General features: G+C 37.1%; 2 protein-coding genes and 1 long non-coding RNA gene across 4 annotated transcripts; all 3 read right to left on the reverse strand.

Annotated features, from left to right (window-relative positions):
- Positions 1-8,087: 8,087 nt before the first annotated feature.
- Positions 8,088-9,205, reverse strand: LOC135672656 (wall-associated receptor kinase 5-like). Its single transcript, XM_065181156.1, has one exon. It carries the CDS (start codon positions 9,131-9,133, stop codon positions 8,159-8,161), a length of 975 nt encoding a protein of 324 aa, XP_065037228.1. The 5' UTR covers positions 9,134-9,205; the 3' UTR covers positions 8,088-8,158.
- Positions 9,206-9,945: 740 nt separating this feature from the next.
- Positions 9,946-11,736, reverse strand: LOC135672657 (uncharacterized). Its single transcript, XR_010513041.1, has 3 exons — positions 11,633-11,736; positions 10,596-11,555; positions 9,946-10,422 (listed from the first exon to the last, which is right to left on the reverse strand). It is a non-coding gene; the product is annotated as an uncharacterized LOC135672657 (long non-coding RNA).
- Positions 11,737-13,378: 1,642 nt separating this feature from the next.
- LOC135671793 (wall-associated receptor kinase 2-like) lies at positions 13,379-18,953 on the reverse strand. Of its 2 annotated transcripts, none has more exons than XM_065180005.1 (6): positions 18,820-18,953; positions 17,603-18,555; positions 16,734-17,180; positions 15,857-16,333; positions 14,988-15,143; positions 13,379-14,814 (listed from the first exon to the last, which is right to left on the reverse strand). In XM_065180005.1, exons 1-6 carry the CDS (start codon positions 18,861-18,863, stop codon positions 13,589-13,591), a joined length of 3,303 nt encoding a protein of 1,100 aa, XP_065036077.1. In that variant the 5' UTR covers positions 18,864-18,953; the 3' UTR covers positions 13,379-13,588. The 2 variants fall into 2 exon arrangements, with proteins under 2 accessions (XP_065036077.1, XP_065036075.1); XM_065180003.1 differs by having other exon boundaries at positions 16,734-17,216.
- Positions 18,954-20,279: the final 1,326 nt, after the last annotated feature.

Here is a 20,279-nt window from a genome sequence, read left to right on the forward strand (position 1 = left end):
CTATACTACTCAACAGTCAATCACGTTGACGAAGACTTCAGATTTTTAGTGTGGAGTGGTAATTAACTCTTTGAACTCGTCAGAGTTCGATCCATCGGGCACGCTCGGCTCGATGATGATGCGATACTTTTTCTATATGCTGTCAAATCGGTGTTAATACACTAAGATACAATATCATAGACATTGGCGCGAAACTTTTAACTCGGATTATCATAAACTGTATGCAACCATCATTTTAATGCGTCGATCGCTTTGACATAATTAGTTTAATGAGAATCTGCATCACAACTAAGATCAAGGATCATAATTTAGCTCTGCAGTGCAAATAATACTTCATTAACTAATGCGCTATCTGTCAGAAAACGAGATCAGGAAAACGTAAAAATTAGTTGACAAGACTTGGAAAATTTAGCGTTTTGAAGTCTTGAGAGCTGTTCCATCGGGCATTAAAAAAGATGCTACGCAATTTTCAATGACGTTGAGCCGGATGTGTCGAGTCCTGAAGAAACAATTATTGCACTGGATTATTAATGATACGTAGATTGCTTTGTCATGATATGTTCTTCCCAACTAGTAATCGAATTCCTGACTTAGCTCGGCCGTGCAAATGGTTTATGCTTTGTGAGTTACTCTATAGGTGAGACAAAGGTATCATACAACCGGTTAACATTTTATTTACTCACGGTAGTAAAATGTATATGTGACTCGAAAAAAGGATTGTCATGGTAGATTTGATTTCAAACTTTACTTATTTATTTTGCAAGAAAAGGAAAGGGAATTATATTGCAGTCAACGAAATACACCCAACATTGTTCGTTTTTGGAGCAAACCAAAACTTGTATTCAGGGATGGAAAAAGTTATTTATTTTGCAAGAAAACTATGATCATGAAGATTAATGGATTTTCTAGATAACATTTATTGTCAAACTTCGATTATTTTCCAATGGCAAAAATATTCATTACTGATGAGCAGTTGAATTGTTGAAAACGAGTTCAAAAGATGCTAAACCTAATAATAAGCAGAAAGATAGTTGATCAAATATATGCGATAGTAACTTGAGATTCATATATAGATAAATACCAAGTAATAAGCCTCTTTGAATTTATCTCCGAGAAAAATAGGGTCAGATCTTATCATCTTAATCAATAAAAAATCATGATTAAACTTTTTATCAGAGTTTAAGTTATCAAATTAGATGGAACGTGAAGTCTTGAACATACGAATCCGTGGCAATCTACCGATCTTCATCTTCCACAAACTATAATTGCATGGTTTTGTAAACCTTTGTTTTCATGAAAATATAACAGTGAATTGTTATTTATTTCCTTGGTAAAGTCTAATCACATGGCCATCCTTAAGTATACTTTAAGTATTTGATTTTATTTTTTCCACAAGAGTCTACGGTATAAGTTTCTAAGTCGTCTAACATGATACATCATCATCATCATCATGTCTAATCTATCAATTCGCTCATCCTATCTCGATCGTTCTGTGAAAATGAATTAATTAGTCTAAACGAAAGCATGTATAGTTCATCATTTTTCTCCTATTGTGCTTGATATATCATTGATCATGGATTTTTTTTTCTGAAAGAAAAAAAATAATTACTAAATAAAACGAGAGAGGTCATAAGCAAGCAGAGATCATAACCACTTCCCTCTAAAAAAATTGTAACAAAAAAAAAAAATCTAGCATGATTTGCTATTAGTCAGTTTGCAACGATATATACGTGAGATCATAAAAGAGTCCAACAATAATAGAATATCATTAGTAACTCAAGGAGGATGGGTTTTGCCACAGACAGAGAGGTTGGAATCAGTTTCATGTAGTAAAGATTTGGAGAGGTCATCGCGAATAACCTGCAGTTTTCAAAAGGAGAATTCCCGGTGCTTCCAGGACTGGTTTGAAAGAGACGAGTTGGGAAGCCATTAAGAACGACGAATCCGTCTGCAGCGGGTTGAGAGCAATGCGTGAGGACGATAGCTTTTCGTGAGGCCCTCGCAATTAACCAACCAATAGAAGAGTCTCATTCTGTGTTGGTTGACAGAGACGCAACGCGCGATGATCCACCGGGAAGTCCATGGATATCTGTTTGACTGACTCGACTCCAACGATTCCCACACCTTTCGTCTTCCACAGACTCTTCGTCGAGCATATGTGGTTCAGAAACTCGACAGAGATCCAACTCTCGGATACTACAGGAGTTTCTGCGTCAAACGTCTCGCTCGGCTCAGCTGTGATGATGACCCCACCTCATTGAACTAGTCCATGGCCGAGGGGGTAGACCAACACAAGCTCGTCCTGCAGTAAAACATATGCTTTGATCAAACCCAAATTTATTTCCTCATAAAAATTAAGAGAAAAAATCCATCGAAATTTGGATCTCGTATTGCCTCCCTTTCATGGATCACATTGTAGTTCCAATGTTTCTCGTATTGACTCTCCGCTGGCACATATTTGGAAATCCACAAACCAATTACCAATGATTTGTATCATAAAAAATTTGGATGAATATTATAAAATATGTAAACCAACCGCATCAAAGTGATCGGATGGTGTTGTAAAGAACGATGAACTCCATCGAATCGAATGGTGGGGCTTTGACCAAATGAATGCACAAATTAAGCATCTCTTAACATGAACATCAACATACACGACACTATATGTTCATCGAGGATAGCTTACTGAATGACATTATTTTTTCCTCCAAACAAATATTCCGACATCTTTCTTGAGTTGCTTGTTATCCAAATTTATAGATTGCTTCGTGGAAAGTGTGACTTGGATTCTGCAGAAGACACTCCGAATCTTCGTGATTGTTACCAGTCCAATTATCACTTCTCTGCTTTTTGATCATTCTCAACCTATGCAATTTAAACTCTTTAACTCCTTTCATCGTGGGACTATAGTTTCCTTTTACTTGTAAACATGTCCCTTAAAGTCAACAACATCATCAAACTCTTCTTTTGTTCTTTTTTTCATCATCCTGGTCATGATTCTATCGAACTATCTGGCCATGATTAATATTTTTTAAAATTTTTACATGATTTTACTGTAATAAATTATCAAAATTAAAGATTTTTTAATAGGTTCAATTTCAAATATAACTTTCACTTATGATTAATTTTTACTAAACGAACTCAAAATTCTACAGAATCATATCCTATGATTCTAAAATATTTAGTAACGTTTTCTTATTTATAAAAAAAATAATAAATAATTGTTAAAATTAAAATAAAAAAATTGAATAGCATATGCGATCAAATCATTTTAGTAATAGTTTGAGAATATTTTCATTCAAGTGAAAAAAAAAGATGCCCCCAAGTAAAAATGAATATGGGGTTAAAAACCAATAATGAAAGTTTTTTCCAGTAAAATTTCCTAAAATATTTAGATATATGAATATTGCTACTAAATATTATTAGTAAAATTTGGTGGATATGCAAGCAACATATAATGTATACAAGTGCAACAACTAGCTGATGCCCAGGGAATTTTACAGGAAAATGATATATCAATATTAATTATTTGCAAATAATAAAATCATAAAAGTATGCTTAATTACTTGTATCTTCATTTTTCTGAATTTTTTTTATATTTTTATAAAATCCTTAATTTATATCCACATTTAATGAGGATCCGAAAGAAATTATACTCTAGAAAAGGTGGCATATATATATATATATATATATATATATATATATATATATATATATATATATATATATATATATATATTCTTGGAGTCCATTTATTGACTCTAATCTATGCGTGAATTTAATTATTGTATAAATGTGTCGAGTTACAAAACGAACAGAAAATTAGTTCTTATACATAAAAAAGAAAAAAGAAAAAAAACACCGGCGTCATCCGAATGCCTGACTTGTATGATTTGCTGCAAAACGGTGATTTCAGGCTGGGAAAACTGAAAGTTCTAACCCAAGTGGAAGGTGGCATTAGCTATAGTCGTCTCTGCCCAAAAAAACTCTTGAGATTTCTTTGAGAAGACATGGAGTTGATTTGATGATAGTGCTTCGTGATGCAGTGTGTTGATGATTCCTCCCACAGGTTTTCAAACATATCTTCATCCTCCAATAAGGGTTGATAGAGATCGTACGCCGTGTAAACAACTCCTACTCGGAAAATTTCCACCTACAATTTCCAACTATATACGTCGGACATTTCTAGTGGCCATGATAATTTACAAAGACACAAATCATGAAAGCAACGCCATATCTACCCACTTTGAAATATCAAGCACATCGATTGAGTGATTTTGAGCTATAGTGTATGGGTCAAGTAAACGATGATAATTTTAAGTATTTTTTTGCTTTTTATTTTTTGGTGAAGAAAATGATAACGATATAAAATGATACCGTGGGCACTGATCAATTTACAAGTTCAAATTGTACACTTAAGTTTTTAGTGCATGCTATGTTGTATTTGTCCATACAAAAAAATAATAGATTATGTTACTATATTTATCCAGGATTTTCATTATATGTTTGGACATACTATATCGTCATTAATAATTATTAGTAGAACATGAATTCAAAGGAAAAAAAGAAATCAAATATGAGATGCAAGATGCAAAAAATAAAATCATAGAATAGGATTTTTTAGATTATTTGTTTTTCGGAAGAATTAAATTAGAGTTGATAATTTCTTCTAATCTTATTAGACATTACTTTTTTTCAAATTTGTCTTGCGTTACTCACTATGTGAATGGAATAGATTAAGAAAAACAGATTGCCACATGGGAAAAATTATTGTCACATACAAAAGAAATTTTGGCTTCCTACATTTTTTTTTTCTTTTTTCTTGGTAACCTAAGCTTAGGCGCATGCTAATTTGATTTAATTTGTTAGATGCATGGGAAAGATATGCTCGTCAATATCATCAAATTAACACTGAAATCGAATGTAATCTTTTGCTAATTTTTTGCCAAATTGTATTCTTCTACTATCCCAACAGAGCCATCGAATCCCGAATGATCAAATGTATAATAAATAGACTGTTCTCAATCATCTACCAGTACTTTCATCTATCAGATCTACAGTAGATTATTACTTGGGGAGAATTAGGGAGGATTTAGATATTGTGTACACTGACGTGATCCTTGTATCTCAATTATTCTCTTGTGATTATTGCTAGGGTTTTGGGCAAGAGATTGAGATTTGTATATTCATTATTATTATAGTGGATTATCTCTAGTTTGTCTCATGATTTTTACCATTTCATGTATATCTTGGTGTTCTATTTGATTATAATTTTATTTAATTTCGCTGCGTATTATGACCTACTAGTATTTGTTCATATACAAAAGTTTATTTCTCTTTATATCTCATCATCTTGCTCTACTGACCATAAGCATGAGATTTCTCATGGTTCTACTTATATCTGTTGTCGAGAGTGAGAACGGAAAGCACTGATCGACTTCAAGCTCGGGCTCCGTAATCCTTCCCATCGTCTCTCTTTCTGGGTCGGGGAGGATTGTTGTCCCTGGGAAGGCATCGACTGCAGCAACATCACTGGCCACGTTACCAAGCTCGACCTTCAGAATCAACACAACAAGGACAAAGTTGACAGCTTTGACGATAATACGTTTGACATTTTTGCGCTACATACCGGATGCAAATGGGCACTGCGTGGTGACTTGAGCCCATCGTTGCTTTCTCTGCGGCGCCTTCATCACTTGGATATCAGCGGCAACTATTTTAAGCGTAACCACATCCCCGAGTTATTGGGATCCTTGACGAGACTAACGTATTTAAATCTCTCAAATGCAGACTTCGTGGGTAGAGTACCCGATCCGCTCAACATCACCACATGTTGACATCGCCTCCTCTTCCCTTTTCCTCTATTATGGTTGTTATCTGTTTCATCCTCACCCTCACCAATGTGACAACAAGTGGAGAAGTATCTTGTACACCCTTGTTGTCATCGTCCTTGCCTTGCCTAGGTGATGGTGGGCGAAGCCCTCACCCTTGACTACATGCCCTTCCACTAAGGTGATGACAAAGGTGGCTAGAGGTGAAAGCAATGGCAAACCTTATGCCCTCTCTTTCATGGCTTGTGGCCCCTTCTTCAACAACTAAGACGATCGATCATGATTACTATTGATGGTGGTACAAGAGGTAGTCAGAGGCGATGGCCAATGTGATGGAGGAAGAGACAAAATTATTATAAAAACAAGAGTGCACCATAAGAATTTTTTTAAATTGGATTTTTCAAGAATTTATCTTTTTTATTATTTCATAAAATCAAAAGATATTGCTAAATCAAATAATTACAATGGTTGCCTCTTTTATTGAAGCATATCAGCAAATGAAAAAAGTATAAACTAATTCAAAATGAAAAAGAAATCTCTAATTATAATTAAGAATTTTCAAATGGGACAATTAGTCTATAAGAAAACGGGTAGAGTTCGTTTGTGATATATTTTGTTTTTAACTTAATATATCAAGAACTATGAATTTAGAAAGTGAAATAGAATGAGACCAATTGGTAAGTCGATAAACATGATGCGAGTAGGGAAGCCATCTACACTGAGGAGTCCTTAATAAACTTCACAAGAAGCAATGATGCGAGTGCATTCCACATATATATATATATATATATATATATATATATATATATATATATATATATATGGGTTCTCTGACATGGATTGGACCGTAGAGTGAAATGAGCAACCGAAATGATCTCATGGCATCAACTAATCCAAGAAGATGTAACTGCAAACACGGCGGATCTGAGTGATAACTTTCGATGTTATAAAAAAATATTTTCTCTAATCATTGGATCTAAAATTTATAGTGACGTTGATATACAAGAAGAACTAGATTTACTTTCTTCTTCTTCTTATTCTTCGCAAGACCATCATTAGTAATGGATTTAGAAATAAATGAGAGAAAAGATATGTAATCTCTGGTTCAAGGGAGATAAGAGAAGATCTAAAATCTCTCAATCATATCACATATCCTCGTTTTCTCTTATTTACATATCTACATATTCACATATTATACGTTATGTATTAGTCCCTAAGAGGTTTTGTCTATTTATGAGTAAGAATAGATGATCTAGGATAAGTAATTAGGAGAGTCCCTCCTATTAAGGTTATCTCCTAAGGAATCCTACTATAGTTGAACTTCCTTTTTATTTGTCAATAATCATAATTGAAATCAAATGACATTCATAATATATCTTACATAATTAGAAGAGTCATATAATCTAATAAATTAATATAATTATTTTTTATATTAATCTCAATCTCGACTCAAAGATCACTTCGGAATGTTAAAAAAAAAATGTTCTTATCTAGATACGAGAAAATTTGAACTTTGAAAATTTTTCGAATTTTCTGAATTCTTCACTACCTCATGGTAACTTTTATAGGATCATCTATGGAATACTTAGTCTTTTCAAACACCTCCCCCCACAACAAGCTTGAAAGTGAAAGAAGTTGGAATCGAATCCATATCACGTGATGCACAACCAAAATCTTACTTATCGTATAGCAAACCATGAATTTGTAGGAAAATATAACAATTTTATATGGCTGTTTTTTCATGTTTGATAGACTTATGTAAGTGAGATTAAACTACTTCTTGATCGAATTTGAGTTTGGCATCGAAACAAAAATGAATACGTGAGTTAGATATAATACGGGCTTAGACAATCGTAGAACAAATGGAATGGAATTCCTAAGTATCCATCCTGCAACCATCTCTACATACAACATTTATCTATCTCAGATGGAATCTACTTAGCTTTTTTTTTTCCCTTAAATTCACGAATAATTTCTAAATAATAATATGTTTTGGAGGTTAAGCAGGTAGGTTTTCGTATTATGGGTTGCACAAATAGTTCAAAGATGAGAAGAACAGTGCACCCTTATTTAAGTGTACAAACATGATCTTCTCAAGGGTAGACTCAGTGCTATCAACTTTATAGAACGATTCATTTACAGGATCACATCCATTACAACCATTTCAAGTACATGCCGTGTGCATTCTGCAGAATGATATTTAAAGATGGATATAAATAATGTGCCTACTTTTCTGTCAATCAACTTAAGCACATCACAAACCAAGTGTTCATAAGGGTGCCACAGGAATCGAGCAAAGCATCTACTTATCAAGAACATTAATATGCTTACCGTGCGTCATTTAGTGACGACATCATCTCTTTCTCCCAGCTATAATTTCTAGACGCTTCTTGAATTGCCCTATTATCCGAATTACTGTAAATATTCTTTCCTAGAAAAGTAGAAACTGCATTTAGGCATTCGGAGTCTGCATGACCTTTATCAGTCCAATTATTCCTGCTCTGCTTCTTCATCCTTCTCAAGCTCTGCAACCTAAACTCTACTTCTTTCATCGTGGGCCTGTCATTTCCTTTTAGTTGGAGACACATCTGTGCAAGTTGGATCACTTCGTGAAGCCCTTCTTCCATCCCTCCTTTCACAACACGAGCTTCAAGAAATTCTATGAGGCGATCGTCTCTTACTGCTTGGAGAAAATGCATGGACAAATTCATGTTTTCTCCATCCTCGGCGTGGAAAATTGATCTCTTGCCTGTTAAAAGCTCAACGAGGATGACTCCAGAGCTATAAACGTCACTCTTCTCTGTTAGTTGACCGGTTTGGTAGTATTCAGGATCCAAATATCCAAATGTACCTTGCACGCCGGTAGATATATGAGTTTGATCGAGAGGAATGAATCTTGAAGCTCCGAAATCTGACACTTTTGCAGTAAGATGATCGTCTAAGAGTATATTGGATGACTTGACGTCTCGATGGAAAATAGAGATGCTAGCGGCTGAGTGTAAATAAGCAAGAGTTCCTGCAGTTTCTGTGGCAATTCTCAGACGATCTTCCCAAGATAGTGATGAATTACCATTTGGCATATGCAGATGATCAGAAAGCGTCCCGTTCGAGATAAATTCGTAAACCAACAGGGGGACTTCAGTCTCCAAACAACATCCGAAAAGCTTAACCACATGTCTATGGTTGATTTGAGAAAGAAGAGCAACTTCGTTTATGAACTGATCGATCTCTTTCTTCTTCACGATTTTTGATTTTTTGATGGCGGCTACCCTTTGATCGGATAAAATTCCCTTGTAAACCATTCCGTGTCCTCCACGACCGACGATTCGAGTGTCATCAAAATTATTGGTCGCTTTCTCCAAATCTTTCAAGGAGAATATCTTCGTCTTCTCAGCTATATCAGCATCGGATGAGATCAATTGCTGTAGCAGCAAACCATGATTCTGACGAAAGTATCTTTTTCTAGTCTCTTTTTGTTTTCTTTTTCTCCATCTCCGAGAAATGACGACAAAGCTTATGCCTAGAAGAAGAACCCCCACGCCGGTGCTTACACCAAGGATTCCACCTACATAATGTGTATCATCTGTTACTTCAAATTCTATGATTGCGTTGTGCAAGAGAGATAGTTAAAGACATTTACCAAGCACAAGAATTTGCTTTTTGTCTGCAATACACAATCCATGTATGGGATCGCCATATGTGCCTTCTGGACAAATGCAACTGTAATTGCCAATGCCATTTACACAATGCGCTTTGCACAGATATTTTTCCCGACGCGTGCATTCATCGATATCTAACAAATAAACAACAAATTAGAGACGACGTTTGTACATTGAAATTGACCTCTTGGGTATGATCTTGATATGCACCTGAGAGAATTAATCGTAGCGATATTTTCTGAGAGAATAATAATAGTGAAGAGTCTAAAAACCAATGAAGAAGAAACTGAGAATTGTTTATTTTGTTAAACTGAAAATTCCATCTTCAAGAAATTACATTAATTGTTATGTTTATTTGATGTATACTATCAATTCAGTTCCCTGTCATTGCAATTTCTGCATGGATGAAGTAGACTTCAATTCAAATGCGGCAGCAAATTGTGGGTTACCTTCACAGCCATCAGAAACGTAAGGATTCCCTTCGTAACCATCGGTACATTTGCAGCGATATCCCAGATGGATGCCAACAGAGTTGGTGATGTTTGCGTTCAGACAAATGCTTTGATCGCTGCGACATGCGTACGTCGTCCTGTTCTGCATCGCCTCCTCGCAGGATTGATACTGGATGACCCAGCTAAACATGGCGCTTTCGTTAAGGAACATGAAAGGCTTGTCTGCGTCAGATGGGATCACGAAGATGTAGCCATCAGTTTTCCTGAGTTCTAATTGCCCTTGTTCCAAGAGTATGTTACTCACTGGAGCCAGGGAATAGCTGAAATTGAGGAGGAGAATGGGAGGAGTGGCTGTGTCGTTGCTTGTGAGAGCAAACGATTCATCCCTGTAGCAGCCTTCTTCGAGCCCAAATGGATAGGGCACATCGATGTCACCACATTTTGTCGCGCAATTAGTTGCAGGGTGAGTCACGGAAGAGCCTGTTGAAGTTGCCGAATGCTTAGAGATTACTGCTCACTTGCACAGTAGATATTAATCGAACTAGAAAAGTTTGTTCTGTAAAAATATTGCAACTAAATTGCAGTTAAATGGGCAAAGATTGCAAACTATGCATAAGTAGCAGAGTAGATTGCACACGGTAACGGGACATCACCTTGGCAGCCATCGGGTATATATGGATTGCCATGGAAATTTGAGGAACATTTGCAGATATATCCAATTCCAGTGTCGGAAGACATGTTATAAGACCAGGCATCATAGCAATCGCTGTTGCTGCTAAGACAAGCGAAGCTCTCCTTCTTCTTCTGTGCTTCTTCGCAGGATGGTCGATCGTTGATGAACCACCCGAGGGGTAGCTCCACATCGCCATTAAGCCCCTCGAGTTCATCTCTCGTGTAGTATTGGAAAGACATGACGGCCTTGATGCTGGAGTCGTTCACCAAATGTAGCTCGCTCTGGTTAAGTCGCGTTAATCGAATTCCTAGTGACTTAGTCAGATTATTCCCCTGGCCATTCCATGGAGATACAAAGTTCTCGCAGTGACCGATGCCATAACCTGTCAGAAATACTTCATCGATCTGGCTCGTGCCATTGCCAGGGCATAGTGTCAAGCATTGCCCCCATGATCTTCCCGTCGGTGGGATTCACTATGGAGGCCAAAGCGCTGCAGCCGATGACCGAAAGCGTGTGATACCCGAACGAGTATGAGTAGGGAATGCTATACACGTCCAGCAAAAGGAAATTGTAAGGTCCATTCCCTAGATTCATCAATGGAGTGTAGGAAGAACCGACGTCGATGCCCATGGTAATGACTGCAGCTTTGATGTAAACCCGGCCATCCACAGCATCAATGCTCCTGTTGACTTCGATATTGCTGGCGCCCAAGAAAAGCTTAGGAGGAGAGGTTGTGTGGTTGCAGGTGAGTTCAAAGCCCGGACGGAAGCAGCCATCGCCGACGCCGAAGGGATACACTATGCTGATATTACCACAGCTTTTTGGGCAGGTGGAAGGGAGCGGAAACGTTGGATAGCTTGCTGCTGAAGTCACTGCTATCAGCTGCAGCAGTAGCAGGAGGAACTCCACAGGCTCCATTAGTTCTTTCAATTCCCTCGCTCTACCACAAAAATCATGTCATTGCTTATCAAACCAAAGGATGATTCAAAGAACATGTAGATGATTAGTAGAAGCCACCTGCCAAAATTAACTTGTTTCTCCGACTCTTATGAGAAAGCGCATCCACACCTCGCTGCTACCCGAAATATGTGACACCGGCGATTGGATATAATGGTTTCGACGAAAGGAACCTATTAAAGATATATAAAACAACATAATACTTATTATATTGAAATAGTCAATCATTTGTTCAAAAATGGGCCCCATTTTCATTGTTGATCCAAAACATGGTCCTCAAATGCAAAAGTCAAATTTATCCCACTCACGCAAAGACTAATTCAAGTGAGACTTTCGAAGAACAATAAAAAAGAGGTGAGTTCTTTTCTTGAAAGTATAACGTTGAAATTATGTTGCTAGGGTTCTTCAGTTGACTCGAAAAGTCTCGTCACGCGGTCCTCCTCATACCGTGTGTGTCGGCAGCTCTTTTCCCCCCTATAAGTCAAGTCAATGGTATAAGTTTCAAGTCGTCTAACGTGTGTATCGATTTGCACCACGTGATACATCGTGTCTGGGATTGTCCATAAAATTGGATTCCTCTCGCTCTATACGGAATAACGAGACGTCTTCGGACATCTTATCTTGTCTCGCTCCTTAAGAATACTTATTTTTTTCGAAACCAGAATATACTGCTAAGTAAAATTGATTATAAATATAGTTCCTTACTTACCCTTCGTTACTTACCTCTTACGAAAAAAATTGCTTTTATCGAAGCAGGTTAGAAGACCCCCCCCCCCCCCCCTAATTATCGTCGTTTTCCTCGTCGTCCTCACCCTCGCTAATGTGTCGACAAGCAAAGGAGTATCTCACAGACTCTTATTGTTATCGTCCTTACCTTGCCAAAGTGACGATGGACGAAGCCCTCACCCTCGCCCTATAGGCCCGTCCACTAAGGTGACGACAAAGGTGACTAGGGGTGGAGACGATGACAAACTTTGCACCCCCTCCTTCACCTTGCGTCCCCCTCCTTCCTTACCCGTGGCCCTTTCACCAATGACTAAGGTGATCGATCATGATCATTATCGATGGTGGTATATGAGGTGGTTAAAAATAGAGACGATGGCCAATGTGATGAAGGGACAAAATCATCATTTTATGAGGGAATGTGAGTGCACTGTAAAAAAAAAAAATTTAAAACTAGAAATTTTTTTCAAGAATTTACTCTTTATTTTTTTAATAAAACCAAAAGATATTGTTAAATAAAAAAATTACAAAGGTCACCTATTTTATCCAACCATATCATTAAAAGAAAAAATATAAACTAATTCGAATGGGTAAAGATATATTTAATTATAAATAAGATATTACGAGTAGTCCTTAAGAATGGAACATTTACTCTATATGAAAACGTGTAGAGTCTATAAGAAAGCGCGTAGTGATCATATATTGTTTTTAACTTCATTTATAGATGACTGTCTTTTTGGCAAGTCAATGAAAATGATGCGAGTGAGGAAGTCATCTACAACGAGGAGTCTATATTAAACTTCACAAGAAGAAATGATGCGAGTGGGGTCAACAACAATGATCCTTACATATATATATATATATATATATATATATATATATATATATATATATATATATATATATATATATAGTAAGGGCTCTTTGTCATGGATCGGACCGCTGAGTGACCTCATGCCATCAACTAATCCAAGAAGATGTAAATTCAAACACGATGAACCTAAGTGATAACACAAACCAGTCCTATACAAACGATTTGAGAAATATCACCATAAAACATGGACCGACGATGGTCATAAAACAAGAGAAGAAACGTGTTGTATACACGTGATTTGATCATATAAAAGGGTAGTTCTCTGAACATTACAATATAAGTAGAGTCAGAAACTGTTTTAGCAACAAGTTTGAAACATAACATTACCCATATAACCATTACATACGATCCTCAAGCAGAAGGAAGCTTATTCAGTATCATTCAAGCAGCCAATAAAGATTTGGACGTCGAATACAAACTCACCGTGGGTAATGATGCGACCACATAAATTCTTTCTCTAAGGTATAATTCCTGGATGTACCTTGATTTGCTTGGTCGACGACTTCAGAGAAGCCATAAGGCGAGTCTCTCAGCGGATGCTCTGTTTCTTCGTCACCTTTAACCAAACAATGTCCTGTTTTTTTCAGTCTGATCCTTCTCAAGTTCTGTAATTTATCCTCCACCTCTTTCATCGTAGGCCGTTTAACCCCTTTCAATCTTAAACACATTTCTACCAATCCAATCATGTCGATGAGCTCTTCTTCGGTCGCTTCTCTCATAACAAGATCATCTATAAGATCAAAGGGGCGATTCGCTCTCACCGTTTGAAGAAAATGCATCGATAGATTCAGTCTGTGTTCATATTCGATGGAGAAAATTGGCTTTTTACCTGTTAAAAGTTCTAGAAGAATGACTCCGAAGCTATAAACATCGCTCTTCTCTGTCAACTGACTGGTCTGATAGTACTCCGGGTCAAGGTATCCAAAGGTGCCTTGTACACCAGTGATCAAGTGAGTTTGGTCGAGTGGAATAAGTCTTGAAGATCCAAAATCTGATATTTTAGCCGTTAAATGATCATCTAAGAGAACATTTGATGATTTGACATCTCTGTGAAATATCGAAATTGAAGCAGCCGAGTGTAAATAAGCGAGCGCTCCGGCAACCTCAACAGCAATCCTCAGGCGATCATCCCATGATAATATAGAGTTACCTTCTGGAATATGGAGATGATCTAAAAGAGTCCCATTCGAGATAAACTCATAAATCAACAAGGGAACTTCAGTTTCCAAGCAACACCCAAAAAGCTTAACAATATTCCTGTGATTAATCTGAGAAAGAACTGCAACCTCATTGATGAACTGGTCTATCTCACTTTGTTTCACATTTTTAGATTTTTTGATGGCGACCACACGCTGATCCGACAAAATTCCTTTGTAAACCGTTCCATGTCCGCCGCGGCCGAGCACTCGAGTCTCATCAAAATTATTAGTTGCTTTCTCCATCTCTTCCAGAGAAAATATCTTTGTTCTCTCACTAAAATCTTCACTAGTTGAGATTAACTGTTGTAACAGTAAACCATGGTTTTGATGGAAGTATTTTTCTCTAGTTTTCTTTTGTTTTCTTTTTTTCCATTTCCTTCTCAAAATGAGGAGAGTCGAACATAAGAGTAGTAGGCCTATGCCGTTGCTTACACCAATGATGACACCTGCACAACATGAATCATAAATTTAGCTTCAAAAAAACACTCCTTTAATTTTTATTTTCTACGATATATGTGGATGAAGGATTGTCAATGACCTCAATGTCTTCCTGTTGATTTCCATTATTCGATTATGCACCTTTTGCATCTTTACAAGTAAATTAGTCACAAGGCCTTACCTAACAGAAGAGTATGCGTTTTGTTGTTAGGAATGCAGGGTGCGCGTCTTGGATCACCAATTGTGCCCGCCGCGCAAGTGCAAGTATATCCGCCATCCGTATTAGTACAAATCCCATAGCAAAGATATTTCTCGGGAGAGCTGCACTCATTGATGTCTAGACAAGCCATTAAAGACAAAAAGGAATTATAATTTGCTCATCAAATTACAATAAACAAATTGATAGTAAAGAATGACAACAAACAAGTGTTTGATTTGAGTCTGTGTTCAGTAGCTAACCCCATATCTGCTCCTATTGACCATAATTATCTGTTTGTTCTTATTTACTAATTTTATGACACAAAGCTCTCTTTGTAACTCTGCAGTTTAGCTAACATAATTTATTTTTTTAAAATATTATAGTACAATTTTCTGTGTGGCTTACAATAAAAATAATTTTACAATACATGTATAATCACGATTTCGATTGTTATTTATAGTTATTCTGCTGTGTGCTGTTTGATCATATTTGTCGCTCAATTTTTCCTCTCAGAAAAGGGCATGTTCATGTATTTTTAACTTTAAGTTATATAAAAAAAAACATAGTATTTGTTGTGTAGGTAAGTTATAATTATATAATCGTTAAAATGATCATAATGTTATAATTTTTCTACAGTGTTTCGTGATGATTCTTGTCATTAACCCTGTTGGGGAATAGTACTAATTCATCTACTATCAATAGATATGATAGATCACATACTGCAAAGAAACATTCATTGAGCCTATAATGTTATGATTTATCTCAAATATATTGTGTTGGGTTAGAAACGTCATATCAGATAGTGGAGTAACAGAGTGTCAAGATGGAAGTTTGAGAAAAGAGTGAAGCACCTGTGCATCCATTAGGCATGTAAGGATTTCCTTGGTAACCTTCCGAGCATTTGCAACGGTATCCCACAAACTTGCCATCGTCGTTAGTAATTGTTGTGTCGATACATGAGCTGTGAGCGTGGCCACATGCGAAGGTGGTAATGTTCGTCATAGCATCCTCGCAAAGCTGCAACTCGATCACCCAACTAAGGATGGCCTGCTGTTGAAGAACGATGAAAGATTTAGATCTATTTATGGCGTCTAAGGAAAAGTCTTTTGTCTCGAGTTCCAATTTGCCTTCTTCCAGCGATATATTAGTCACTGTGTATTCATCTTGATAAAGGAGAGTGGGAGGCTTGGATCTGGCATTGCACGTCAGAGCAAATGAGTCGTCCCAATAACAGCCCTTCTCCGTCCCAAATGGAAAAAAGACGTCAATACTCCCGCATTTAGTAAGACAGTCGTTTGCAGCAGCAGCAGCAGGTGTAAAAGATTTATCTGTTGATATGATCAAAGTGGTCAGCAGCAGAATTCGGCATCAGATTAATGTGTTTTTTTTTCCAGAGTCAAAATATACATCAATTATATTTGAGACTTACAAATATATTCGGTCCTTGCCCAAAGAATCTATGGTTACCTAATTAAAATATTTATCAATTATATTTGGCCAAAGCCAAACACTAATTTTCCGTCACACATACAAAAGGAATGCGAAACTACATAGACATTAATGCAATGTTGCTTTGATAGCAGGTGCCCTTGCCAAGAAACCGTATCTAATACTTGTACCATCTAATTAATGCATGCAAGAACTCATACTTGTCTATTTAATGCATAAACAGATTATAGTGGCATGGCTAGTGTGCATCCTATTAAATTGACGAAAAGAGTGGAGCACCTGTGCATCCGTTATGCACGTAAGGATTTCCTTGGTAACCTTGCGGGCATTTGCAACGGTATCCCTGCAACTCGTCATCGTCGTTAGTGATTGTTGTGTTCAGACATGAGCTATGTTGGTCGACGCATGCGAAGGTGGTCTTGTTCTTCTTAGCATCCTCGCAACGCTGCGACTCGATCACCCAACTAAGGATGGCCTGCCCTTTAAAAAAGACGAAAGTTCCAGTTCTACTATTTTCCATGTAGATGGAACCGTGCTTTTCCTCGAGTTCCAATTGGCCTTCCTCCAGCGATATTTTAGTCACTGTGTAATGGTCTTCGAAAAGGAGAGTGGGAGGATTGGATGTGGTATTGCATGTCAGAGCGAATGAGTCGTCCCAGTAGCAGCCCTTCTCCAGCCCAAATGGGAAGAAGACGTCAATACTCCCGCATTTAGTAACACAGCCGTCTGCAGCAGCAGCAGCAGCAGGTGTCAAAGATTTATCTGTTAATATGATCAAAAATGTCAGCAGCAGAATTCGACATCAGATTAATGTGCTTTTTTTCCAGAGTCAAAATATACATCAATTATATTTGAGACTTATAAATATATTAGGTCATTGCCTAAAGAATTTATGGTTACCTAATTAAAGAGTATGCCTCATGATTTCAATTCAATCTTTTTGGATCCAAGTGGTGATTTTCTATAAATAATAAAAGTATTACGCTAGTTGGATTCTTGCACAATTAGGCATCTTCGTTACTGCTTGAGTTTCTAGAAATCAGCAGGAACTTATTAACATAACAGAGAAGCACGACTCTACATCACTTTGATCCAGTTAATTATACTTATTCGAACTCATTTAAAGAGAGAAAGAGGAGGAAAATTACCTTGACAGCCACTAGGTACATAGGGATTGCCTTGATAACTTGCGGAACAACGACATAAATATCCACTGCTCTTATTAAGGTAGGCCGTATCAAGAAAGATATTATGACAAAGACTATTTTGACTGACGCAAGCGTATGTATCCGTATTCTTGGCCTCTTCGCATGAGAGGTGATCATTCATGTACCACGCCAAGGTGGCCTCCACATTCGTTCTACTTCCGTTTAATACTCCTTCGAGATCACCACCATTGAATATGATGACCTTGATGCTGGTGGTATTCACCAAGTGTAACTCGGTTTGGTCGATTCGAGTTAGCTGAATCTCTAAGGCAGTCGAATTCTTAGACCATAGATTCATTGTGCAATATCCATTGTTAATGTCGGACCACTCTGAATATTGACTCGGAACACCGGCAGCGCAGATACTAAAGCAAGCGCTAATGGTTTTATTGGTGGTACGATCCACTTGCTTGGCCATAGCGCTACAACCCAGAACGTAAACTTCGGTAGATATTCCTTGATAAGAAGTACGTGTCATCTGTTCCATTAACTCAAAAGAGTAAGGCCAATTCTCCAGATCAATCAGTGAGGCGCGTTTAAACTTATCGTCGACATCCATGACGACAGTTGGTGGTTTGATATAGACAAACCCCTGGTTCATGTCAATTCTCGTTACCTCGATGGTGCCATCACCCAGGAAAAGCCCGGGAGCGCTGGTGGAATGGTTTCTGCAGGTAAGATTAAAGCCCGGCCGAAAACAACCATCGCCGATGCCGAAAGGATACTCGAAGCTGATATTCCCACAATTTTTTGGGCAGAGAAAAGTTGTGTTTGTTGATCTGCTTTCTGTTCTTATTGAACCCATTGATGTGGATGCCAGAAGAAAGAGTAAAATCTTGACCAACCCCATCCCTCCTCTTCCCTCTCCTAATCCTACCATTTTCCTCTTCCACCTGCCACATACCGAGTTGCATTAGTTGGCAATCCAGACACGAGTAAAACTAATAATGACGACCTTTTAGTCAATCTTATATTTTAATGTTTTTAAGTTATATTATATCTAATTCGATCTTTTCAATAATCAGAGATATAAAACTATCAATCCATCTCTTTATCTCACATATAAAAATATTTTCAATGCAAACTTATACTACTTTTTCATGAGATACGATTAGAGATGAGCAAACAACAGAGAAAAATCTGAGCAAGACGCTTACATTGGTGTTATCGAGGGAAGGAGCTCCTGAGGCTTGAGCAGCATAGAGATTAGAAGAATACAATCAGTGATGCCTACTCCTTGAGGGACGAACGTGCCTAATTATAGGCAACCTCTTCCAGTGGAAAACTGGAGCTATACTACTCAACAGTCAATCACGTTGACGAAGACTTCAGATTTTTAGTGTGGAGTGGTAATTAACTCTTTGAACTCGTCAGAGTTCGATCCATCGGGCACGCTCGGCTCGATGATGATGCGATACTTTTTCTATATGCTGTCAAATCGGTGTTAATACACTAAGATACAATATCATAGACATTGGCGCGAAACTTTTAACTCGGATTATCATAAACTGTATGCAACCATCATTTTAATGCGTCGATCGCTTTGACATAATTAGTTTAATGAGAATCTGCATCACAACTAAGATCAAGGATCATAATTTAGCTCTGCAGTGCAAATAATACTTCATTAACTAATGCGCTATCTGTCAGAAAACGAGATCAGGAAAACGTAAAAATTAGTTGACAAGACTTGGAAAATTTAGCGTTTTGAAGTCTTGAGAGCTGTTCCATCGGGCATTAAAAAAGATGCTACGCAATTTTCAATGACGTTGAGCCGGATGTGTCGAGTCCTGAAGAAACAATTATTGCACTGGATTATTAATGATACGTAGATTGCTTTGTCATGATATGTTCTTCCCAACTAGTAATCGAATTCCTGACTTAGCTCGGCCGTGCAAATGGTTTATGCTTTGTGAGTTACTCTATAGGTGAGACAAAGGTATCATACAACCGGTTAACATTTTATTTACTCACGGTAGTAAAATGTATATGTGACTCGAAAAAAGGATTGTCATGGTAGATTTGATTTCAAACTTTACTTATTTATTTTGCAAGAAAAGGAAAGGGAATTATATTGCAGTCAACGAAATACACCCAACATTGTTCGTTTTTGGAGCAAACCAAAACTTGTATTCAGGGATGGAAAAAGTTATTTATTTTGCAAGAAAACTATGATCATGAAGATTAATGGATTTTCTAGATAACATTTATTGTCAAACTTCGATTATTTTCCAATGGCAAAAATATTCATTACTGATGAGCAGTTGAATTGTTGAAAACGAGTTCAAAAGATGCTAAACCTAATAATAAGCAGAAAGATAGTTGATCAAATATATGCGATAGTAACTTGAGATTCATATATAGATAAATACCAAGTAATAAGCCTCTTTGAATTTATCTCCGAGAAAAATAGGGTCAGATCTTATCATCTTAATCAATAAAAAATCATGATTAAACTTTTTATCAGAGTTTAAGTTATCAAATTAGATGGAACGTGAAGTCTTGAACATACGAATCCGTGGCAATCTACCGATCTTCATCTTCCACAAACTATAATTGCATGGTTTTGTAAACCTTTGTTTTCATGAAAATATAACAGTGAATTGTTATTTATTTC

Source organism: Musa acuminata, chromosome BXJ1-4, assembly GCF_036884655.1.
Source record: "Musa acuminata AAA Group cultivar baxijiao chromosome BXJ1-4, Cavendish_Baxijiao_AAA, whole genome shotgun sequence".
In the NCBI taxonomy this organism is placed as follows: domain Eukaryota; kingdom Viridiplantae; phylum Streptophyta; class Magnoliopsida; order Zingiberales; family Musaceae; genus Musa; species Musa acuminata.

Excerpts from the sequence above, each read along its gene's own strand:
- LOC135672656 (XM_065181156.1), bottom strand. The coding sequence starts at position 9,133 with ATGGTTTACAAGGGAATTTTATCCGATCAAAGGGTAGCCGCCATCAAA.
- LOC135671793 (XM_065180003.1), bottom strand. The coding sequence starts at position 18,863 with ATGCTGCTCAAGCCTCAGGAGCTCCTTCCCTCGATAACACCAAT. Across the intron at positions 17,217-17,602 it reads TGTACCTAGTGGCTGTCAAG|ATAAATCTTTGACACCTGCT; the intron begins GTAATTTTCCTC and ends TCATATTAACAG. Across the intron at positions 15,144-15,856 it reads CATGCCTAATGGATGCACAG|ACATCAATGAGTGCAGCTCT; the intron begins GTGCTTCACTCT and ends TGGCTTGTCTAG.